At 40.6% G+C, this 26,186-nt stretch overlaps 1 protein-coding gene across 1 annotated transcript in view; it reads left to right on the forward strand.

The window, feature by feature from the left end:
• The window catches only part of Hsd17b12 (hydroxysteroid 17-beta dehydrogenase 12), a 121,561-nt gene extending 105,228 nt beyond the window's left edge, over positions 1–16,333 (forward strand). The window contains exons 8-11 of the mRNA XM_048360436.1: positions 4,568–4,649; positions 6,180–6,245; positions 14,901–15,050; positions 15,529–16,333. Coding sequence (XP_048216393.1) covers positions 4,568–4,649; positions 6,180–6,245; positions 14,901–15,050; positions 15,529–15,636 — 406 coding nt within the window. The 3' untranslated portion in view covers positions 15,637–16,333. The remainder of the gene's footprint in view (positions 1–4,567; positions 4,650–6,179; positions 6,246–14,900; positions 15,051–15,528) is intronic.
• Positions 16,334–26,186: the final 9,853 nt, after the last annotated feature.

Below are 26,186 nucleotides of genomic sequence, written 5' to 3' on the forward strand. Positions count from 1 at the left end.
GGGCAGGTAATTCTCTTTCATGTGCTAAATGTTTGCAAACTTTCTCCAACAAGGCAATATTTGTATAAATGTAAGTATTTGGATTGCTGTTTCTAATTATATGCCTGACCCTATGTTCCAGGATTCTTTTCTGACACAGGATCCTATTTTCCTATGTTTCTCTATTCTCCTTAAGAATCTATTAAAGAATTGCCTATACCAATTTCAGTTTTATGCGAGAGCTTTAAAAAACCTATATAATGACCCTGCAAGATCATGCTTCTGTCTTCTCTGATATGAAGTGGAAATGTAAAGAATTGTGATGAGCTCTTTTCTCAGATTCTCTTTTGTCTTCCATCTATCTCTGAGTCCAGTTAGCTGTCTATACCGAGTAACTCTGTGATTTCAGTTCTTAACAGCATTTGTGCCCTATTACCTCTCCTCACCTGCAGGGTGGCGCAGTGCCTGCTGTTTCCTGAGCAAGGCAGGATTGGGTACTCATTTCAAAGAGATCTATTACTTCTCTTAGACAATAGTATTCTCATAGAGGTGAGGACAAGGATATAACACCAGTCTGGCAGAATGAAGGAACATTTGTAGAACAAAGGCTTGGCAAGCTTTTTTTAATCCAGGTAAAAAATTAAAGTCTTATGGGGAATTGCACAGGTCTAAAAGAACTGCCCTATAGAACATAGATACAGGGAACTGAATTTCATAGGGCTGTGCAAGTTTAATTTTTGACTTGTGAGAGGTAGATATGGAAGTGAATGTTTATATGAAAAGGCACTTATCAGCCATTGGTATTCTCTGCTTTCTTTTTTTTTTAAACGAGATTTTAGTTCTAGTAGCTCTTTCATAATTTCTAGTGCCGTGACACCATTGTGTGATGATTAGCAAGTAAGCAGTGTGATAAATTAAGAATAGTGCACCACAGAAAATGTTTTTGCTTGTGTTTATTTGGATGCTTGTCATAACAAAGTAGGTAATGTGCTGAAATATGAGCAACATGAGTTTTCATTACAGAGCTTCAGTGAAAATTGTTAATGTGCCTTCCAATCTTAGAATTGTTCCCAAGTCTCCAGAAAATGAGAGATTCACCAGAGTTTGGTTTTGTATTTGTTGCTGTGTGCAATTAAGCACAGCCCATTTTGTCCTTCTGCTTGATATAACAGAGTTGTCATGAGTCTGGCTTGCCATGGAAACTGGTTTGACGTCACTAATTCTGCTGAGATGGAGGATTAGACCTAGACAAAGTAGTTGATTTTAAAGATGAGTCCTTTGTGCCTCTCAGTCCCCAAGTGCTTGCTGTTATTCCTACATAAAGAGATACTGTGGACAGTACAAGGCTTAGATAGGCTACACCAATGTGTTATTTGTGGCTCAGACAAAACAAAATTGAATATTTTTATCCTGAAGGGGGTGGGAAATTGTATGCCAGTTCTGTGTGGGGATGTGAGAAGATTTTTGCTAGATACTCTGTGTGCTCAACGGTAGGACAGAGATTTGTAGAGGGATTTTTCCCTCCTCTACTACCATTTGAGTAAAGTTAAGAATGCTATCTTTTAATTACTTATGTCTAATGAATTCTTATTTTCTACAGAACTTTGATGGTCTTAGGTTCATTTTAATATGTTTTGAAGCACAAATACTCTTATATGAAATGTCCTAAAATTCTGAAATTTGGCTCACTCACTTGGGATTTTAAATTGGGGTACAATATTTAAGAAACAAAGATCCTGCTTGCCTCATGTAAACAAGTGAAAGACCATGACTGAATATTTGTGACATATTTGATTATTGATAATTTGAAAAATGGGGAAGAAGCTTTTATTATCTTCAGATGACTTTTCTCGTGAACTCATGGCTTTGAAGAGGGAAGCTTTTAAACGCCTTCAATAAGATTTAATTTTTTAAAGTACTTGGTAACATTAAGCTTTCACCTATATGGACTTTCCAGTTGCATTTCATTTGGATGAAATGAAATGAAAAAATTTAAGATTCTTGTCCTAGAGCACACACAGCTCCCTCAGCTAGTTTTACCATTGATGGGGCCCAGGGTCCAAGCATCACTGCACCTACTTTTTCCTTACTTTGTGTGATTGAACCTGTGGCAACTACTGAGTGTTTGAGAAAAGGTTTAAATAAAAGCCCACATCTATAAGGGTTTTTTTGGGGGGGCGGGCTAGGAGGGGGATTAACTTGTCCAGACCTGGGCTTCTCAGAAAATATATCGTGCTGCATAAGATACAATAACTCTCTTAGCTTCCACTTGGGGATCTGATCCAACATAGTCCAGTGTGTCAGATTAATTAAGATGTATTTTGTGTATCATAAAATCTCCTTTTTTAGTGTTTGGGTCTCTGGTTTTTAGCTGTTTTACAGAGCTGTGCAACCATCACCACAGTGTCTTTTTAGAATATTTTCAGCACCTTAAAAGGGAAAGATACTTTCACCAAAGTGGTTTTTAATCCATGTTTTAATCGAAGAATTTCTCACAGATATAGATAAAATGAAATGAGTAGGCATTCATTGCTAATTCACCATTTTTATCTTTAATTGCGGGGTTCTAATTTAGAATACAAACTTTCTTACCTAAAAAAAAAAAGAAGAAGAAAAGAGAGGCTTGTTACTAAGAGACACAGACAAGAGAATACAAGAATGATGTAATCCATGAACCACTTATTTCAACTTTTCTCCAACTTCTTAATAACATTTTAAAATTTGAAGTCTTATTTCTATCATCAAAATGCTAATGGGTTCACTGCTTAGAAAAGGGTGTATTACTAATAATGACTTCTGCTTAAGGAAAAAAAATACTTGTTTCCGGTGATACATTAAGCAAGGATCCAGACTTGCCTTTGATGGTTGGAGTGGCATGTTGCCTAGAGGCAGGCAGATGGAGCGGGTGACCTTTGGGGATTATTTCTCTTCAGATTTATGTCTAAAATAACTTAGATGCCATTTAATCATGTTTTCTCTACTATTTTGCATAAAAAAGAGTCTACATAGTTTCCCCTTTTTTTTAACACTCAGAAACAGGACTGGGGGAGGTAGATTCAGATAAGAACATGGAGAAACTATATTTGAAGGAAAGGAACCTGATATAGCATACATATGCTTAGCAGGCCCAGAGTCCTGGGTTTAGTCCTAGTACCACAAAAAAAAGAAGACAGGGAAGGGATGGGGGAGAGGAAGAGGAGAAGAAACTTCTGGGAAGAATGGAAGAGGACAGAATTGGTGTTAAACTTTAAAGTTCCTAAAATCGTAAGTTAACACATTACCTAACCTATATGTGCAGGCTATATCAACTAGTGCATTTACACCATTATTTTCCTCAAACTCACTCTCATTTATTCCTGACAAGTGTTCATTCTCAATAGTTGCCAAAAGTTACAGGAAATAGTGCCCAGTATCTACAGCCCAGGGAAAGTATAGGGGCGGGACATAGTCTGCGCTCCCCAACCAGCGGGAGAGACGGGGAAGGCATGCCCCGACCTGACAAGCCAAGAAAGGAGAAGGGTCAGCAGGCCGCCCACACCCAGCCCTCCCTCACCGGAGGACAATCAGATGACCTGGGAGTCAAGTCGGCGCAGGATCTCGTTTATTGGGGAAGTACGTGCCACTAATATAAGGCACAGGAGCCAATCAGGTCTAAGACCAGCAGGAAGGGGAGGCATGAGCTGTCCATCAAGGGCGGAAGTGGGGGGGGTCACAGCCCACAGAACCGCCTCTGGGTTATAACCAAAGACACTTGTAGCAGCTGCGCGTTGTTGTTAGGCGCTGCCATCTTAGCCACACATGGCCCCAAGACTGAGAAACAGGCGGGGCCAGCTAGTTGACTTCCAGGTGTGCCCCACACACCTCGCTGCCATAAAGTTTATTAAGTACCTATTTGTTAATACTCCACACCATATAGAATGTTTGAGGAAATGAGGACTTTCATGATCAAAAGCTTATGACTTTCTTGAGAAGAAATATTTATCCAAATAGAGTAATTAAATACTTGAGCAAGATAGTATGTGACAGAATGCCGAAATGAAGGTGCATAGAGATTTTAAGAGTGATTCTTGGAAATGGCACTGTGGCTCAAGTGGTAGAGCACTAGCCTTGAGCTGAAGAGCTCAGGGACAGCACCCAGGCCCAGAGCTCAAGCCCCACGACTGACAAAAACAAATAAATAAAATACAGAAATGTAGAAAAAGTGACTGTGAAGTGTTTTGGTCTCCTGTGGTACCCCACACATAGTAGGTAAGAGCTCTTATCACCTTGCTACCACTCCAACCTGGTAAATGAGATGCTGTGACATGAACAGGACCTTAGATAACTCCAGTAGACTGTAGAGCTGATCCAGCCATGCCCTGGGTGACTAAGACTAGGAAATGAGCTAATGGTAAAGCAGATCTATTCTTAGTTCATTGAATTATATCTCATTCACTGACCAAGCATATCCCACACTGATGAAAGGCAGAGAGAAATGTTTGTTAGAAAAGCAACTCTGTTATTCTGCTTCTATATCTCTTGATGTGTAACTCACCAACAATTGTGTGTATGATTCCACCCTATTTACCGAGTCCATTTTCCATTTTAGATCTAAAGGGGTGATTCTGAATATCTCCTCTGCCAGTGGCATGCTCCCGGTTCCACTGTTGACCATCTACTCTGCAACCAAGGTAAATAGAAATTCAGTCAATTCTACCAACATAAAACAGGGGTAATTTTTAGTATGAACAATTACCATAGTTAGCCTTCTTGAAATTCTAGTCTTGGCCAGTTTCCATTAGGTTAGAAAGGAAAGGGGAAATATACCCCCCTATGGGTTTTGGGAGACCCACAGCTGGAGATGGGTGCACTGATTGGTGTCAACTTAGAAGTGTGGCTCCAGCATATCTCAATGATGCTTTTTATTCCCTCCCAGTAGTTTTCTGGTTTAAAAGGTGATACTTGGACTTTCCAAAGAGAGTCAGCCTAATCCATTTTGTCCAGTTGGTTAGAGCATAAGTCTAAGATTCATGATCCATGAATAAGTCGGTGTCATACATCATTGAAGAAATGTATAAAGTCAGCACATGAATGTTCTCAGTAGACACAAAAAAGAGTGTTGAGAATATGAATGCTTTGCAACATTACCCAGTACTCACAGGTATTCTTTGGCACTTGTAAGGTATGACAAGAATTTTCCAGAATTCAATTTCAAACACCATTCCCACCTACCTCCTTACTTACTACTAGGTAATAATTTAGAATGCATTTCTCCTGCCTTCAGGTCATTAGCATTGTCTTCAGATACATTATTGAGGCATGGAGTACATTTCTGAAGAGAAAATTCACCATTTAGATATTTAAATTAAGAAGCTCTTAGGGACAAATAAGCAAATTTTAACACATAATAAGCACTTGTGATATGTCAGGGAAGGAAAAAAGCAAACACTTGTTTTATTTTTCACTTGAAGACAAGCAGTCATTGCTGTGGTTTTGGAAAAACCTGGCATCGCCCCCCTCCCCCTTGATCCACTTGCTTTCTCTGTCTCTGGAACATACAAGAGACTTGTTTAAAACGATGCCATGTGTTAGAAATGGCAGCTGAACTTCAGCTTTCTCCTCTTCTCCATAGATGCAAATTATTGATCACTGGGGCCGTTGTAAAGTTATTCCTGGTACTGTATTATTTCAAGCCGGATGTTGAGTTTGTATTTGAAATGCACATCAGAATTTAGGGATAGATTTAAGGTTCTATTCTCATGAGAAGATGAGCTCTCACCTTCATCTCTTGCTATAGCACAGCATCCAAAGGGCATTGCTGGTCTCATTTTCACAGCAGCCAAGTCCCCATAGATAGAGTTTTGAACAGAATTCATATTATGTTTCTGCTTGAGTGTTGAACAGAACATAGAAATATAGCCTTTGTTGTATAATATGAAAATACTTTGTTTTGGAAACTAATTTTCTGAAAGAAAGATAAGAAGACCCTTCTCTCGTTAAATCAGAATTTGGTGTGCCTATTATATTGGTAAGATATTACGTGGTTTACTGGCAGGAAAACCACTGAAGGTTTTAAACGTCCCTTCTGCATTGGAAATGCAAGGAATAATTAGAAATGGAAGCATTAAATGGTTAATTTATTATTTTTTGTTTCCATAGCTACACATCAGGCAGATTGATGTAATGTGTGTGTTTTCTTCCCACTCCCACCACCCTCCTAGGCTTTTGTAGATTTCTTCTCTCAGTGCCTCCATGAGGAGTATAAGAGCAAGGGCATCTTTGTGCAGGTGAGTGGAGTTTGTTTCAGTTAAGTATCCCTGTTTTTGTGTGGTTTCCACAGCAACGGTTGCTGTCTTGGCAACGAAAGAAAATCGCATTTCTCAGTAAGTGACTGTGACGTTAGCACACCATTAAAGACACAGTTTCTCTTTTTCTCTCATGCAGTTGAGTCCTGGATTTTTAAAAATTATCTCCTAGGATTTTTAAGGAGGGTTCCCAAAAGTAGAACTTAAATGCAATGTAAATAGCAAATGTTATCATTGTAAGGTCTCATGGTTTTATTTTGAGAGAATCAGATTACTGCCATCTCTTCTTTAAAATATGGAAGAAAAAAATCCATAAAATTTACCATTAGAAAAATTATTTGTGAGCCTACCCTGCAGTGGCATTAAGTACATTCATAGTGTTGTGAAACTTTATGTTTCAGAAATATGCATCTTCGAAAGCTCAATGTGGAGATACTAACTCCCTCCTTCCCCACCACTCTGGTCCCTAGCAACCACCATTCTGTCTCTTTGAATTTCTCTATTCCCAGTGGGTCCCATAAGTAGGATCTTTTGTGATCAAAACACTTAGCATGTCTTAGGCTCATTTCACCTAGTGTAATGTCCTGAAATTTCATCCGTGCTGAAGCCTGTGTTAGAATTTCCTTCAGGGGCTGGATAATATCCATTGTAAGTATAATACTTTGTTTAGCCCTTCATTCATTGATGGATATTTGGGGTTTCTTACACCTGTTGGCTATTGTGAATAATGCTGATATGAACATATGTATATAAATACTATTGTGAGGCTAGGTTTTTTATTCTTGTGGACCTGTGTGCACTTCTGTCCAGGTGTAGAATTGCTGGAACCATAATACCATTTTTTATATCAGCCACACCATTTTATATTGCCATCAGCAGTGTCTAAGAGCTCAGATTTCTTCACTTCCTCATTTATGGAGGGAGTGTGAATGCACACATGTGTATGAGCTGTCCTACAGGTTACTTGCTCCTACTCTATGGGTTACCTGTGAACAATCAAGTCTTTAATTTTGTTGTAATCGAAGTTACTTACTTTTTCTTTTGTTTCTGGTGCTTTTAATATCATATCTGAAAGCTTTGCCAGATCCAAAATCTTGACACTTTTCTCCTGTTTCCTTCTAAAGAAGTTTATAATTTTAGCTCTTACATCTTCAGTACACTTTGTGCTTTTTTAAATATAGACCTTTGAGCTTATTATACCATAGATACAATGCTGTGAAAATACTAGCGGAAGCAAATACAGGAGTTTTTATGAGTGTCAGTCTCATATCACCAATTGTTCAACCTAGCGGTTCCTAGGCACATTGTTTTAAATGTCAGGGAGAAGTTGTAGTTCTCCATGTGTTACTTCCTGTTCCTGCTCATCATCTCCTCTACCTCTGCACACACCTAGTGTCCATAGGGCTCTCATTATTGTGAGCCTTGTATTTCACATTTTATACCTTGAAGTGTCCCAAGTGATCAATCCTAATAACATCTAAATATTTAAATGGCTTCTTCTCAGGCACATGCTGAGCATTTTATATGTATCATTTCAGCGCATCTCATAACGATTCTCTCAGATAAGTCTGATTTTCATCCTTTTTCAAGTTGTGGGACTTGAAACTTAGAAAGGTGAAGCTGTTAGCCCTTATTGAGCCCAGGACTCAAATCCAAGTCTGTTTGGCCTTATTCTTAATCACTAGGCTACTCATGCTGGGCCTGTAGGACAATGCTGTGCACTTACCAAAGTCATCTCGAGGGTCCACTAAAACTCTGCTTCTTCCCAACCCCCATCTTAGCTTGCTGCCAAGGGATTCTTAGATGTCATAGCGACTTGGTATTCATCTTAATTTGCAGCTTCCCAGGTGTACAGAGTTCATTGGGAAGACAGGGTTTTCTAGAAGTCTGGGTTGTATAATAAGTCACCATACTCTTGCTTCCCCACTTCTTTGACCAGTCATTGTAGTGCTGGTAACTCCATCTGTTATGTAGGATGTGCTTAGGTAACAAGGAAACATTTTGTGGGACATAAGGCACCATGTGCCATGGAAGATCACACCTTTTTTTTGACAAATCTATTATATTCAAGACTTACTTTGGTGATTTTTAAATACCTCTAACACTAAGCAGGAACCCTAAAGGTGACTGGCCGTCTGTGGGCAGAGAACAGAAGCTGCGAGTATTTCAGTGGCATGATGAGTTGGTTTTAGACCTTGTGAGCACTGAGAAGCAAATTCTAGAATTCTTTCAGGGACAGGTCTGTCATTTTCATAGCCTATTTCCCTCAGATTTTTTTTTCCCTCTAGATTCTCTGCCTATTAATCTGATGTGACTAGAAACTACCACAACACATACTAGTATTTGTGTCCTGAAATATCTTCCATTGATAAACTTTTTATTTTCCCAACAATGAATTTTAAATTATATAATTTCATCAGTCATTGTTTTTTTTCATATGAATTTAGTCAAGGTTTACTCTTAGTATGAATATGGAAATAAATAAATGAAGGCACAAATATTTTATGAAGCAAAGTATCATTTTCATATTATGTAACCACTTTACAACACTAAAGTAGAATAGAAAGAACCTCATTAATTCTGATCAAAGGCGCTAAAATACTGGTTCCTATGAAACCTCAGAGTTTAGTGTGGCATTTTCATGTCTCCAGATTTGAGGAGACTAGAAACATTTATCAGCTATCACACCTTCTCCTCCTTTCCCACAAGATCCCAGATGATCATATTAAATCACAGATCAGATGAAAGTTTGTTTTGTATATGGTTCTCCAATGGCTGCCCATAAGGTTTAGGATTGAATTTGGACTCCAGGCAATTGTCTTTCTTGTTGGGCCAACATCCGCGGTGCATTCAGGCCAAAATGGATATTGTGAGATCTTCCATGATGAGCTCTGTCCTCTTTAGTACCTATAACTGATTCCTCCATTCATTCCCTCCTCCACATTTCCTCCCAGTGCCCTTCTCACCTGGCCTGGCCTGGGACTGTGTACATAGCACCACTCTAGGCTTTTTGGTAGTTGATGATGAGAGTTGTTTTGCTAATTCAGTGGAAAATGTGGTTTTTAATCAGAATAGATTTGATTTTTGCCCAAGAAATTTTGAAAACAATTGGTGCAACTTATGATAAAGAAGAAAAGAAAATTCGGGCTGGGAATATGGCCTAGTGGCAAGAGTGCTTGCCTCCTACACATGAAGCTCTCGGTTTGATTCCCCAGCACCACATATATGGAAAACGGACAGAAGGGGCACTGTGGCTCAGGTGGCAGAGTGCTATCCTTGAGCGGGAAGAAGCCAGGGATGGTGCTCAGGCCCTGAGTCTAAGGCCCAGGACTGGCCAAAAAAAAAAAGAAAAGAAAATTCAACATTTTCAAATGAAAGAAGCTACTCCTTTATTATTTTGTTAAAATTTATGATTTACAACATGGACTCTATAGTCTCCCTTATAGAGACTAATTAATTAGCACAGGTTTAGGCAAGTCACAGCAGAGGATCACAAGAGCCCAATAGCTATACCCTTATGAAAACATAAGATGATGCTAAGTGAAATGAACTCCATGTTATGGAAACGATTGTTATATCACTGTTGTAACTACTTTCAACGTGCTATGTGTAACTATTATTGATGATCTTCTTGTATCACCTTCCTGTGGTTGTACCTACAGTATCTCTGTATCTTATCTGAGTATATTGGAAACCATGTATACTGGTATTAGAACTAGGAAATTGAAAGGGAATACCAAAATTGAGAGACTCAGGGTAAAAAAAGACAAACAACTACAAAAGCAATACTTGCAAAACTGTTTGGTGTGAATGAACTGAACAATGTATTGGGGGGGAGGAGGGAGGGGGGAAGGGAAATGAGGGACGAGGTAACAAACAGTACAAGAAATGTATCCAATGCCTAATGTATGAAACTGTAACCTCTCTGTACATAATTTAAAAAAATTAAACTTATGATTTACAGTAAACATAGAGATCTGCTGGGCTTCAAAGCGCTTGAAAGCTAAATACTGAGAAATGGCTACTGAGATCACAAACATAAGTCCGGATCCATTTTTCTTGTTAATTGCCAGTGACAGTAAAAGGGAGTAATGGGCTGTGTCTTTAGTGCAAATGGAGTCTAAATAGAACTATAAAGCAATTTAAAGATTCTCTCTGGAAATATTCATATCTGGTCAACTGCACCAACTTTTAGCAATGGCTTCAGAACAGTAAAATTAGGTCTGCTGGGGATAACTGAATTCTATCCAGGTGGAATCTCCATTTTCGTCAGTGTGGATGTCTTTTTCTCTTGTCCCTTTACAACACTATTTCACCATAAGATCTACAAGCTTATGAGGTCCCTCCAGACCTCTGTCTCTGTGTCTAGAGAGTGGACGTGCCCAGATGGGTCCCTCAGCAGTCAGAGTCTCCATGGAAAACAGTGTTCTAACACTTCCTGCAGGATGTATAGATTCAACCAATTTCTTCTTTCCGGGTTGATTCCAAAAATAGGAATATTAGAAAAAAATAACTGTCAGAACATACTAAGAGTTCATATCTTGCCATCTTTGACAGTGTTTTATTTGGATACTCACAAAGTTCCATAAGGAAAATGCTGAATCTCCTAATTGCAGAGGAATTGTGTGTTTTGCTCAAGATCACGTGACTCGTAAGTGGCAGGCTGGAATTTGAATCCCAGTTGGTTGGATTTCAGCTGATACTGATTTTCTCCCATTGGTCCACATCAGGAAGTCTTCCTGAAACAATCCTGACCACTTCTCCTGACCTCCACTGCTACCCCTTTAATCGAAGCCATTATTGTATCATACTTTGACCACTGTTGGTCTCCCTAGCAAAATCCAGTCATTTGACTCCTCAGCTTGACATTCCCACATGGCTTCTCATCCCCTGCAGAGTGAAACCATGATGTTCTGGCTGCAAACTTCCCAATATATTATCTTGCAACCTCTTCTTACTCCTCCTCTAATCTCCACTTGTTCCTGGAACAGCCTGAGCACTCTCTTCTCAGGTCCTTTACAGTGTCTGCTCCCCTCAGTGTAAAAGACAACCTTTTGAGGAGCTTCCCTCCCTTCTTTCAGATCTTTGCTTGTAAGTCACTACATCTGAGAGGCCACTTCATCAATGAGAGAGACCTTTGTTGATCAACTTAACTGCCAAAACAGCCTCTCTCATCAGTGCTCTTTACCAGCGGCCCCTACTGAAATGTAAGTTCTGTAAGATCAAAACAGCTTTGCGCACCACTGTATGCCCAGTGTCTGAGCATCATTCTAGTGTGTGCTCAGGAAAAAATTCATTGTTAACTGCTTTCTGTGAGATTATAGGGTTTTTTTTCCTTTGATCCTTGAATGTTGGCATGTAAGTGCCACATATTTTGTGATAGTTCATTTGCAGGTTGATTAGTCAGCCAGCATTTATCTGATTTTCTTTGTGCAGAACAGAGTACTTTATACTCGTTCATTTAGACTGAGGTGCTTAAATGTATCCTATTACTATTATGAGGCTTTTAAAAAAAAAATTTCCCTGCAACCAGAAACCTCGACCACCAGAATGATTCTTTTTTCTAATGTTTTCTAGAATGTTGACAATTTCTAGAATGTAAACAATTCGAGGGGCCTTTTGCAGGAAGGTTTATTTCTTGGTCTGCAGGACCAAACTGCAGACCTAGGAGGACTTAAGGTCCTGAAATGGTAGATGAATAAGCAGATGTAAGGAAGCCCAGGCTCTGCCTTAGGAGTGGCAGCCTGCACCTGTGAATATAATGCTCAGAGATGAAAGGCAAGTTTAGGTACCCTGGGACCCCATATTGTGTAAAAGACTGCACAGTCTGCTCTTCTGGATCCACATTTTCCCAAGGCTTGTTGAGTGACTCTAGCCGTTTTTAAATTTGGGGAGGCATACTTGGTAGACAGATGACTCTGAAGTTCCAGGATTCTTTCTTGCCTACCTGCCATTTGCAGCTTTGGGACTGGGCTTTCCTGTTCTGAATTAAGTCCACCCTTGACGAAGTGGGGTTTGTGCAATCTACTCCAGTGAGTAAGAAAGAAAGCTACCAAGTTGTCTGTAGGGATTTCCTTTAAAACAGGCTGAAAGGGACAAAACATCAACAGCATTTTTGCTCTTCAGCCTAACTAATTATTTCCATTTGGGTTTCTAAATTAGGGAACTAGGATACATCATCTCTCAAGGTCACTTTGCTTCTGAGGTGGCAAAGTATATAGTGGCAACTCATTGAGCTTAATCTCCTTTTGAAATTTTATCCTAACCCAAATATTTCCTAGAAAAGTATGGCTATCTTCTTGACCTGTTTCCCATGATGTTTTCCTGAGTAGGCAGAGAAATGGATTAGTTATGACTTCTTGGGCTTTTGTTTAACAGTTTAAAGATGTACCTTGGTGATTTTTTAATATAAACGGTTTTTATTTACGTTTACATATTTTGAAATATGCCACAATCATGTACATTTCAAGTTGTACAACTTGAATAATGTAAAATTCCTCACACGTAGCTAACTGTTTAGGTTTGCCTTGTCCAGGTAGCTGGTCTTGGCTAGGCTTCAAAATATCTAAAATTTAGACTTAAATTTTCTTATTAACAACTTCATAGTGTATTTAACTGTCTGGGCTAGCGTAGTGGCAAGGGCCCGATACCCTTCACCAGGGCCCATAGAAGTGTCACTTTGGTACTTCTTTCAGGGGACACTCACCTTGCTCCTGCTGTGTGACAGGCACTGTAAGTTTCAAGAAGGTCGTGGTGCTTACTACCTTGTCCACATGGCACTTATTCTCTAGTCATTGGTACTATCCAGCCATTAGGTTTATGCTCCTGTACCATTTGCTGCCTTCCTGACACTGCTTCACACACTACCACTGACTAAATTGTTCCGGACTGCTTACAGTTACCTGAAGACACCGTGTTCTGATGTGTAACTTCTTCTTTGCTCCACAGTTCCCTTATTTGTTTACCTGGTAGATGCCTCTTTGTTCAGGGCTTAGCTCAAAAGCTACTTCATCCATGTGCTCATCTCCTGTTCTAGGCTGTATCAGCCACCTTGATTTTAAACCTCTGTTGGAAATAAATTCCCTTTCCAGAATAGTGTTTGTTTCTTATTTGGAAAAATATAACTTGACTAAGAAATACCAAATGTGCATTGCTTGTGCCAAACCCCAGAGCCAGGGCCCTTTCTCTAAACTGTTGCTTTGGTCTAGCTGAATGATGAGCTGGCTTGTGGCACCATCAAGTGGTTCAGTCAGATAGTGCGATTCGATTCTAAAGATGTGAGTAGTCCAGTGGGTGTCTCATGTGGCTCAAGGGAGAGAAGAAAGCTGGATGCCAGAAAGGAACAAGAACTTATAGTGCATCTGGGAGGTATAATTATCAGACTATATTTATCATGAGACTTGAAACTTAATAGTGCCCTTTGTAGGCTTATCATTTATGTATTGGAATGCTTTTTTAAACCTTCACATGAGGAAAATTTTGCTTGTGCTCTATTGAGTACATGCATATATTTTGCTTTGCTTTGTTACTCAGCTTTGCTTGATGAACAGATGTGACTTAGCCATTAAACTCTACATTTCATGCTTTCAATCCATCAGTCTGATACACCTCTGGTCTGTGTTCTCATATCCATGCAGGAAGATGGCTTTAAAACTACTGTCTTTTTGGTGGTACTAAGGTTTTAACCCAAGGCGGTGCTCTATTAGTTGAGCCACAGCTCAGCCAAGCCTGATGACTTTTGACAAAACATTATTGCTCATTAAGAAAGCCATAAATGGGTAATGATGATTCCAATACATTAAGTCTTTCAAAAATCAAAGTCAGCCCAGTTACTGAAGTGCTTGGGTGAAGTTAGTTTACTTTGTGTAGGTTTGTGGCCTCAGAGATGAGAAAGAGAAGGGCAGTGTTTGAATAGTTAGGGTTTGGCTCTTTATGGACAGAGTGAAGTTTCAGCTTATATATTTCGGTTGATGGTATGTAAGATAGTAGGTGGTCCTATCTTACTAATAGCAGAGTTATCACTGGGAATGTAGTTCAGTGGTTTTACCTGGTATGAACAAGGCCCTGGGTATGAGCCCACACAACACAAGGGAAAAACATTTAGAGTTCAGCAAAACTTAGGGAAAAGAATGACCAGAAAATGCTAACCTAAGATGGAGAAAATGGAATGTTTATTTTAGAAGGACTATAGCAGATTGATTAAAGCATAGCTAACTATAAATCACGAAGAAAATTAATGTTACCTCTTTAGAAGAATAAGAAACATAAAAAGAGTGCACACATGTTTTTGGTTCCTTAACCCTATCCCATACTGAGGATAGAAAGCATATCTTACCTTGAGTCTATTGTCTGCATTGCTACTCACTGCCTTCCTTTAAAAAATTCAAAATGATAGGTTTCTACCTACTCCTTTCCCTAGACTCAAATTTTGTTTTATTGGTAGACTGGCTTGTTATACTTTATTTTATGCTATCATGTGTCTTATCAATTTAACATAGGTAGCTCTCTCTTCTCTCTCTCTAAAGATACAAAATACCACTAACAACACTCATTCAAACATTACTGTGGGTTTTGAGTTTGTGGCCTTCCTAATCAATAGGATGTGTTTTGTTTTGTTTTGCGGGGTTGTCTTTCTAGAGTGTCCTGCCATACTTCATAGCGACTAAACTGGCTAAAATCCGAAAGCCAACCTTGGATAAGCCTTCTCCAAAGACGTTTGTGAAGTCTGCAATTAAAACAGTAGGCTTGCAGTCCCGAACCACTGGGTACCCAATCCACGCTCTCATGGTAAGTAGATCTTAAGTCCCAAATCAGTGCTTGTGGGCTTGGGGTGTTCTCTCCCATTGAGTTACAAGATAGACTATATTAGCATATGTATGTTGGGAAGACAAACGACCATGTCTATGTTTTATTTTAAATGGTGCACTCACTGATCAGGGTTTGCACAGGTCTTTAATCCAAAGCTACATGGAAGGAGGAAATAGGAGAATGTTGGTTCAAGACCAGCCCAGGAAGTCAAATTTGTAAGACCTTATCTTAGAAAACATGGAGGCATGGCTTAACTGATAGGGTTCTTACTTGCCTTGTAACCCAAGACTCTTGAGTTCAAACCCCAGTTCAGACAAAAAGAAAAGCAGAACACTGCACACTCCAAACTTTAAAATCTGCCTACAAACAACAGTTGAGTAAAAACATAGGTGCATAAACTTTATTTCAGCGCAAGTTACAAGCTATACTTATCTGTCTCCCCTGTTTCTTTCCCTAGGGCTCAGTAATGAACTCAATCGTGCCTCGTTGGCTGTATTTTAAAATAACCATGTATGTCAACAAGACCATAAGAGCACGCTATCTGAAGAAAGCAAAGACAAACTGAGAGTGGTTAACTTTGAGTCACCTGGCCAGGTGTTTTGGCCTTTCTTCATTCACTGCAAGGCACCTGCCCGTCCCCAGAATCTGCAATAGTTACTAACATGGCTCACTTTCATCATGTTTAGGAGGAAAACAGAAGATGCTTTTTAGAGTTCCTGATACATACTCTGGCGAGTAATTTCTAAGTTTAATGTAAATGCTCATGTCAAAGGGATATAAAACTAATACTACCAAGAACATAATAAGAGTCAAACATGAAACTCAACAGTTTCACCTGCTCAATGCCAGTGTTGATTATTCTAGTATTTTCTGTGAAACACCATAAAACATGTAATGGATAGCTATTCTTTTTGTTTTTAATACTTTTGGGGGGTGGGGATTAACTGATTTTCTTACAGGGTGGACATGTTACAATTTCCACCAATCTTTAGGATGTTTTCTAAATGTATGTCCCAGTCTGTACATTTTATATGGGAGTACTTTTTCTTAAAAGTAACTAATGACATAGAAATAATTGTGAAATTAGTTATTTATGGCACATGAAGCTAAAATGTTATTTTCCCCTCAGTTTGAAGGCATGTAATACTGAAAGCTATGTCGGATGATAAAGGGAAAAAATGTACAGTAAGGCAGAAACGTCCTGTGAGACCACTGGGACCTACCCAGGAAAGTAGCCTTTTCATTTCTGCACAGGGCCAGTATTGCTCACTCTTCTGCGATAGTAAATACTACTAAGGAAAATGTCATTGTACTTTAAAGAGTATTCCACAGGTACTTGGAACATTGGCTATATAATAAAAGATGGTAAAACCATGGTGTTGCATGAAAGCTTTTTTTGTGTGTGTGCTTGAAATTAGAGCCCCATTTACACTGGCTTATTGTGATTTGAGACTGACTTTTATCTGACTTCATCATCTTTATAGGGGATATCAAGAAGGAAGAATTCAGTACCTTAACATACACAGCATTAGAAGGTAGGCCTTCAACTCATTTGGACAGTTTCTTCTCCTATGTGGACTTGAGACCAAAGAAACATGACATAAATGTAAAAGGGGAGAGCTTAGGGGGGAAGATCAGTGGGATGGTGAAAGCAAAGGGTGATATGGGGGATGATTAAAGTACATTATGTGAATATATGAAAATACAATAATGGAACTCATTAAAATCATTTTTAAAGGGGAGAATAAGAAAGAACAATGGGCTGGGTGCTGGTGGCTCACATCTATAGTCTTGGCTACTCAGGAGGCTCAGATCTGAGGATTATGGTTCAAAGCCAGCCCAGGCAGAGACAGAATCATTAAGTCAAAGAAAAAAATACTTTAGTACCAAAAAAGGTAGAAAGAACAATGTCATTTAAATTGAATAAATTTAGATTTGGGAAAAACATATTGTTTGCCCTTTCTGGTATATCATTGATTGGCTGTTTGGTTGGTGCTGGAGAGGTAGAATATGAGTACATATCAGTAGATCAGAGAATACACTGTGAGACACAGAATACGTTTTCTGCTATCCCAGTTAGCAAGCAGTAGTTCTAGCTAAGAAAGCCTTCTCCCTTGGCAAGTATTTCCTTGTGTTTGACACCCAAGGATAAAGATGACGACATGAAAATATGGTTTTCAAGGCACCTGAAAAGAAAATTTTACTGAGAGAAAACAAGGTAAAAACCAGTCAAATGGAGACACTTTTTCAAAATGAGTAAATAGTCTAGAATTCTCATGTCATCCCACTGAGTCAAACTCTTTTTTCCCCCGTCAGTGATTTCCTTATTGCTGATGCTTTTTACCATAATACCTGCTTTCTGGGGCACCAACTGGTCCCTTTGTTTGGCCTGGGCTAATATTTAGTAGCATATTTTTCAAACCCATTACCTCCTGTCTTCTTATGTGTTTATGTTTTAATAACCAAACAAAACTGTCAAACAAAACTTCAGCAATCTTATTTGGCAAGATCTCTCTTTCGTAGGCAAGTTCATTTCATATACCATTTATTATCCTTGTTAAAACATAACTTCTTCCTATTGCTATTTTTTTGTCTCTTTTGTGCTGTTTTTCCCCCCCTTCTTGATGGGCTCCTATGTGTTTTTATCATTGCTGTGATCAAATGACCTGACAGAAGCAAGCTAAGGGAGAAAGGATTTCTTTGGGTTCGTGGCTCATAGGGTTCGGTTCATGGTCATCCAGTCCCATGTACATGGCAGCAGGATTGTATGGCAGAGCTTGCACTGGCAAGAGAAAGCAAAAAGAAGGGGAGAAACAAAGGGACTGTATAAGGAACAGCTTCCAAGATCACCCTCCTCATGACCCACTTCCTCCAATGAGGCTCTCCTTCCTGCTTCACAGTCTCCCTTTGTTTTTTGTTTTTTGGTTTTTTATTTTGTCCAAGGCTGGCACTCTACCAGTTTACCTGAATAGTACTATTCAGCCATCCTTGCTCCATTGCATTTTCTTCTCTTCTCTTCCCTCTTCTCTGTCTCCTCCCTGTCTTCCTGTTTGGATATTGTGTTGGTCAGCTTTCTGTTACTGTAACAACATACCTGTGATAATCAGCTTTTAAAAGAGGAAAAGTTTTAGTTCACAGCTATGGAGATCTCCATCCATGCTTTTGGGCCTGGGACAAAGCAGCGCATCAGAGGAGGAATTACAGAGCCAGCCAGGAAGTGAAGAGGAAAATGGAAGAGTCAGGGCTCCAATATCCTCTTCAATCCATCCTCACCATATGATGGAAGGTTTCACCATCTCCCCATAGTGTCGCAGCCTTTAGTACATGGGTACTTAGGAGACACTTATCCAAACCATTGCAGGTATTTCCTATTAAGTCTCCCCCTCCTGCAATTAGGCTGTACTTTAGAAAACTGAACAGAAAACACAAGGTCCCTGTATACCCCCTTCATTCTCACCTCCCACAGCAGTCTTCTCTATTATAACGCCTTACGTTAGTATAACACATTCGGACTAGTCATCTTAACAGTACAGTATTGCTACTAACTAAAGCACATCATTCATATTAGAGTTCACCCTTTTCTATGGACTTTAACAGCTTCATGTTATGTGTCTTCCACTAGAGCCTCTTACACAATAGATCCACTGTCTTTAAAACACCCTGTGCTCAACCTATAGATTCCTCTTTTTCCTGCATCTCGATCTTCTGACAGCCCCTGACCCTTTTCCCATCTCTAGTTTTGTCTTTATCAGAATGCTACTTAGGTGGAATCACACAATAAATACATAGCCTTCTCAACCCAGCTTCGCTCACTTAGCATGCAATTAAAGTTCATTAGATTCTTTTGAGGGACATTCCTTTTTTTTTTTAATCACACAATAAGATTCTACCAAGATAGCTCCATAGGCTATCCCTATATTTATTGAAGGACATCTTGGTTGTTTCCAGTCTTAAAAAAATTATGAACAACACTGCTATAAACGTTAGTGTACAAGGTTTTCCTGTGGACAAATTTTCAACTCATTCCATAAATACAGAAGAATGCGTTTAGCCATGTTGCAATATTGACTTAAGTTCTTTAGTTTATTTTCCACCTACTGATTGTGTGTGTGTGTGTGTGTGTGTGTGTGTGTGTGTGTGTGTGTGTGTGTGTTGGCACTGGGCTTGAACTTGTTCTGGTAGCTGTCCCTTAGCTTTTTGTGTAGTACTCACTTGGCTTTTTCACCCAAGGCTGGGACTCTTACCATACTTCTGGCTTTCCACTGATTAATTGGAGATTAGAGTCTCACAGCTTTTCTTCCATCCTCATATCTCAGCCTCCTGAGTAGCTAGGATTACAGACATGAGCCATCCACACCTGGCTTGGAGATTTTACACTTGCTGCCTCTGCCATGGTTCTGAGCACTGCCAGTTCCAGTTCTTGTCTGGAGTCTGGGAAGGCTTTAGAGTTGGCAGGTTCCCTTCTCTCTTCTCTCAAGCTGGGAACTGCAACATCTTTGATGGTGAGACATGGGCTGGGAATCTGTATGCAACATCTTCACTGGGAGCTATTAGCATGATGTACCATTATTTTCCTTGGGTTTTCTCAGGAATACAACAGCAGGCGCTCCACATGCTACATATGATCAAAACAGGGAAGTTTGACAAGACTCAACTGTGAAAATTAGCAACTGAGAATAAGCTGCAGAGTGTAGCTCTCTTGGAATCAGGTCCAAGAGCCAGTAGCTCTTAAAGCATTTGTTAGTTCACCATCCAGGGGATGAGTTGACTCTTGAATGGAGAGTGGGTTCTGTGGAAAGCAAGCAGCTGGGAAAGGTACCCAGCACTCTGTAGGAACTTGCAGCATGAAAGAAGGCATTGTTAAAAAGCTGGGTACTGGTAGCTCACACCTGTAATCTTCAATATTCAAAAGGCTGAGATCTGAGGGCTGGGGATATGGCCTAGTGGCAAGAGTGCCTGCCTCATATACATGAGGCCCTGGGTTCGATTCCCCAGCACCACATATACAGAAAATGGCCAGAAGTGGCGCTGTGGCTCAAGTGGCAGAGTGCTAGCCTTGAGCAAAAAGAAGCCAGGGACAGTGCTCAGGCCCTGAGTCCAAGCCCCAGGACTGGCAAAAAAAAAAAAGGCTGAGATCTGAGGATCGTGGTTCAATGACAACCGTGGCAGAAGTGTTAGATCGACTCTTGTCTCTAACTGGCCAGCCAAACATTCAAAGTGGAACTATGGCTCAAGTGATAGAGTACCAGCCTTGAGTGTGAAGCTAAGGGAGAGTTCAGTCCCCAGTACTAGCACCAGACAGACAGACAGATAGATAATGGCTATCGTATGTAAATAGTCTCATACAACAAACAAGGAGAGCAAATCTGAAGCTTGAACAGTCTGTTCCTGCCATTGGTTGATACCCGAGTAGCATCTATGGCTGGCTGCCTCTTCCATATTTCCTTTGCCTTTAGTCAAAACGGCAGCTGACTGGTTCTTTAGCTAGTGGAGTGACCCAAATCCTCAACCCTTAAGGGTTATTAGTCATTCTGCATTGTCATTTTGTTGTTGTGGTGGTGGCTGTTGTTTCCTAAGAACACTTGTTGTGGACCAAGAGGCACCAGGGTTCTACATATAATCTTTGTCCCCTAATGCAGCAGCCATAGAAAAACCCCTTAGTAATTAGGACCAATCATTTCCATCAATAGAGTGATGCTTTTTCCCCTTGGTTCAGTGGCCGCATGGCAGTCTCATGCCCAATTTAGTTAGATAAATCCTATCCTGAGGACTCAGACCCAAACCAGTAGTACTCAAAGGTACTGAAACAGGAAGCAAGTGGCTTACTAAGTATATTAGTAGGAGGAATCACTAACTTTTCTTCTTTTTTCTTCTACTCATGTATTCTGGCTAAGGAGCAGAGATGACCATATCTGAAATTGAAGCATATACTGAGTCATGTATGGTGGTACATGCTTGTCAGTATTCCAGGGGTTAAGGCAAAAGGATCATGAGTTTGGGGCCAGCGTGAGCTCCATAATAAGACCACACACACACACACACACACACACACACACACACACACACACACACACACTATCCAGTGCCCAATAATATAGACTCCACCCTTTTCAGAGTATTGTCTTTCAACTGGAGCCATATTTGACTCTTCAGCCAGCCTTTCCATCTGTTCAGTAGCCCTGCTGTTTCCAATGTATGGGAAGTTAGTTCCACAGTCATGAGTTCACTGATGTACTCCCTCACAGCAGTGAGCTATGCAATGTGGAATGCCATGATGTTAAGTAAGACATTCGGGAAGTCCATAGATAGTGGAACTGACCAAATAAACATAGACTTGAACAATTTATATCCAGAATATATGTTCCAATGAGAATGAATCCCTATGCCTGTTCCATGATAGAACAGAGCTAGTGTGATCAATCAAGCATAAAGTAACTGGGTTCCCAACAAATGGTAATATGGAGAGTTTGTTTTGTATTTACCATGGCCTTTTTTTTGGGAGGGAGGGGGTGGAGGCAGTCCTGGAGCTTGGACTCAGGGCCTGAGCACTGTCCCTGGCTTCTTTTTGCTCAAGGCTACCACTCTGCCACTTGAGCCATAGTGCCACTTCTGGCTGTTTTCTATATATGTGGTTCTGGGGTGTTGGGGTCAGCTGTGCCTTTAAGGGACCACAGCTGACCTTGGCCTGCCCCTCCCCTTCCTGCCTTTAACAGGAAGAGAAGCCCTGCTCCTGGGGCGAGCACATGTGTAATGGGTACCCCAGGGGCCTACCCCTTGGGGGGCTGGGCCTCTGCCCCCGAGGGAGGTCCCCTGACATCACTTGATGGACAGCCCTCTGTGACCAATCTGCAATCCCTCTCTTGTGCCCGCCCTCGGGGGTATATCTGGGGGGCTCCTCGTTTGAATAAACAGAAGCCCTAGAGGTTTTTCTCTGAGATTTCACGCGCTTGTGTCTTCCTTGGGCTGGCGAGTATGGAGGTCTCACACCCACACGCGACCCCAGGCTAAACCTGGGACCCCACTCCCGCGTCTGATACCCTATGGGCCGGAGGGGCGTAAGAGAGTAGGTATGGATCCCCCGCAGAATAGATAGGTAAGCCCAGGACCCTTCCCCACGTGTTGGGGAGGGATAGAGCTAAGCCCGGCAAATTTACAATCCCAACACTGGGGAATCGAAACCAGGGCTTCATGTATACGAGGCAAGCACTCTTGCCACTAGGCCATATTCCCAGCCCTGCCATGGCCTTTTACATTAGGTTTAGAATCGGGTCTAGTCAACTCAGTTTCCATAAGGCTAAGTCCATGTTGTCAAACCCATGCATATCCTCCATCCCTCCACCAGATCTACTTTTTCATGGAATGGGCCCTGAGAAGAGACTGACATATTAACAGAGTGGATTGTTTTGTCTACTTGATGATTAAAAGTTCTTTCCAGGGCACTGCCTTGGGTGAGCTTTTTTTTTTAGAACAGAAATATCTTCACCGATGTGTGTCCACCCACTTTAATCTTCCCAGACTTCCTTTTCACAAGTCTTTCATTCCTGTTCCTTTAAAGTGCATGAAGATCCAGCCAGCTCAGTACACATACCCCATGAATCACTGTTGGCCAGACTGCTGGCCATCTCTCCACACAAAGTAGGCCACCCAGTGTGCTACTTGAGGTTCTGCTTACTGAGATGATCTGCCTATACAGCTGTCCTTCAAGGTCACAGCTGAATGGTGCTATTGAGATGCAACCGTGCCCTTTGGGATGGTACCAGCATACCAAACCAACCCATCTGAGAAACAGGCCATCGGGAGACATCACTCAGTCCATTGGGTGTAAGGAACACCAGAGGCTGGAGACGTGGATTAAAGCCAAGGAAACAAAGCAGCAGAAGTTGAAGTTGAAAGAAATTAAAACACTGCTCATGCAATTTGCTCACACTTTCCAGACCTACCTGAGCGGTCTTCCATACCATTCCCATCTGATTGGAGCTTGCTTCTGCTTATAAACAACTTTAAAGTTCAGTAGATGAAGCAACACTGAGTTAATATTGACAAGTCCCGGATACATGGTCCCTTAATGTCCCATGGTTAGGCATTCAGTCTCCACCAAGGGCTGTAGGCTGGACCACAAAATCTAAGTGGTAGAACAACTTCTACTATAGCCTAAATTCAATGCAAAGCCTTGTCTTGGTCTACTCCATGCTCATACAAGGGGCCTTACAGGTTATCCTTTGGAGTTGTTCATCCTGTTGTCCCTCTCCCATCCTCACCCTCCAAATCTGTACAAGTATAGTGCACTGTTTTTGTGGTAGGTAGTGTTAAATGCAATGGATTGTTACACCTTGAAGGGAATATTTTCAACATGCTTCATGCAAACCTCATTGAGTTGTGAGTCACTGAACTGTATGGGGTTTCAGTCCCATCCTCTGGTTTACACATATCTTTGAAAAGTATCTCATGTTCTATCTTCTCATTGTATCCAACCAGTGTCATGCCATCGTTAGAGTTACTTGGGGTAATTTTCTTACAGGATAATATGTGGACTACTGGGTATGGCAAAAGAACAGCAAAAGAACTGAGGTTTTTCCATTGGCAACACTGAGAGTATACTGTTGCCTGGCCAAGTAAAGGAAGAATGTTGTAAATTGGTATGGAGAAAAGGGAACTACACAGACCATGGCTGCATACCAAAAGCAAAGGGCCATGTTAACTGGTTCAATAAAGATTAGCACATCAGATTTTATAGGTCAGATAGTCAGTGTAGGGATTCTTTAACTCATTTAAATATGTCTACCGATTATACATTCTGGAACTGGGGAGAAAATCAAATTTAATCTGCAGATGAACTGGAAGATCACTGCCAGTCAAACTTAGTAAGATTTCATCTTTCACTGGAACATAATCATCCTTCTTTTGCTGACAGGCCACAGTGGTATTTTAGGTGCCCAGGAATTAGCTTCAGTTCTGAGCCAGCATCTAGCAATGTCTCTAAGGTCTAGGTAATTTACATTTGCTCAGTATGCAATCATTGTTGTAAATGGCTACTTTCACCTCAATGAAGACTTGCAGGAAAGTTTATGGCATGTATTATGCCAAGGTGCAGAGTCCTTCCTCAAGAAGATCTGGCCTCTTTAATGAAGAGATTTGGGTCTGAAAGATGGCTTTAGTCTGGAGAGTAGATGACAGACCTAAGTCTGTTCACTGTGACAACTCAGGTCAGAACAACACTCTTTAGGGTTTTCTTCATCATTCTTATCTACATTTCATTACTGAAGACCCAGCTCTGCTTGTTAAGATCCCTATGAGACAAAGCACTTAAATTACAGCTCTATGGGGCTAATATGCCCACTTTCCCTGATGAAGTGCTGCCTCTTGACCCCATCCTCTCCACTAAAACCAAGGAGCCCACCTTGGTGGTGGCATTCCCCTGGGTAGCATGTCTATATCTGGCCTACAAGAAGCAAGCACAGAGCTCCCCAAAGGTGCATTTTTTCATAGCCTTAGCAAAACAACTGCCTTTTAAGCCTTCCTACAGCTTTTGTGTTTGGGTGTTGTATGTGGGTCAATGTGACATATGATAAATCCTGTCCAAATCACTATTCCTTTCTTTCATCTTTGAGCTTCCTCTTCCCATCTTGTGCCACCATCTTCATACCACCAAGTATTTCAGTGGGCACCTCCAGTTTCATGAACCAACAATAAGTGGGAAGTGTGTCTCTAGTATGTATACTCAAAGTAATTAGACCTAGTCTAGTATTCATGAAGTAAGGAGACTGGGTCTAAGCAAGGGGCATTCTTGATTTCCCTTGATTGTGTCCACATTTAATTTGTTTTGGCTCATATTTAATATCTTTGTTAGATTTGAGTGTTCAGTGGTTTTTTTTTTATTTACTTTGTGTTCACCTCTGATTTGCTTTCTATGTTAAAATTAATTTCATGCACCTTGTGTAGTTTTTGGCCATATATGCTGTGTGTTGTATCCAGGGCAGTAGAGCTTCATGACTGGAATCCCCCTGAAGCCCACTAGCGTGCCAGTAAGTATACCAAATTCACCTTCTCTGTTCTCTCAACTGGAGCTACCATACTTAGGTCAAAACAAGGAATCTATTTCCATGCTATTTCTACTGGTGCGCATTAGCAAAGTTTTTGTAATTCATTTGGTATGCAAATTATTTTACCCTATGTCAGTGTGTATTTGCCTAGCAAAAGCACTGACATTGGACCATAGTTATGGATTGAATACAGTGGTGCAGAGACAGGCAGTGGGTTGTGGTGGGTCTTGTGTAGAACAAGCCTTTTCAAACTGTCAGCTCCAGATGATGATTTTGCAGTGTTTTCTAGTAAAAGATGTCTTAAGTCTCCTCAGACATGGAACAATAAGCCACTTCCACTGCCAACAAAGGATCTGAGTGAAATGGGTATTCAAGAATGCCAATTTTCTGTCTAGGCAGAGAATTTCAAGTTTTGAAGTTTTATTCTTCATTGTATTCTTTATTCTTTCCCAACTGATGCCTTAACTTTCACAAGAGAAACTCAGCAAGGCCATAAATTGAACTAACATTGTGATTGAGCCCACAGGGAGGCATCAAAGACTGCTAGCTATTGTGCAATGAAGAGTCTGGCTAGAAAGCACATCCTGGAGTAAGGAATAACAGCCTTTTCCTCTTTTAATTGTCACCCAGAATCATCTACTGAAGAAGCTTGCTCTCCTATAGGCCACTTGGCCTACTGGCCTATAGACAAGGTAGAGATTTCCAATATTCTAAACCAGGCAATGAAGAGTGGGTTTGGAGCTGAGAATCCATGGGCTAACTAACAATACATCTCATCTTCATTCCTTCTTCCATAGTCTCTACTACTATCATCAACACCCAATTCATACATAAATACTACAAATAAAATTGAAGAACTTAAGACTCAAATGAGCATGCCAAGACCACAAAGAACATTTTTTTTTTTCCAGTCCTGGGGTTTGAACTCAGGGTCTGGGCACTGTCGGTGAGCTTCTTTTGTTCAAGGTTAGCAATGCACCATTAGAGCCACAGCACCACTTCTGGATTTTACTGTTTATGTGGTAGTGAGGAATGGAACCCAAGGCTTCATGCATGCTAGGCAAGCACTCTACCA

Source organism: Perognathus longimembris, chromosome 13, assembly GCF_023159225.1.
Source record: "Perognathus longimembris pacificus isolate PPM17 chromosome 13, ASM2315922v1, whole genome shotgun sequence".
NCBI lineage: Eukaryota > Metazoa > Chordata > Mammalia > Rodentia > Heteromyidae > Perognathus > Perognathus longimembris.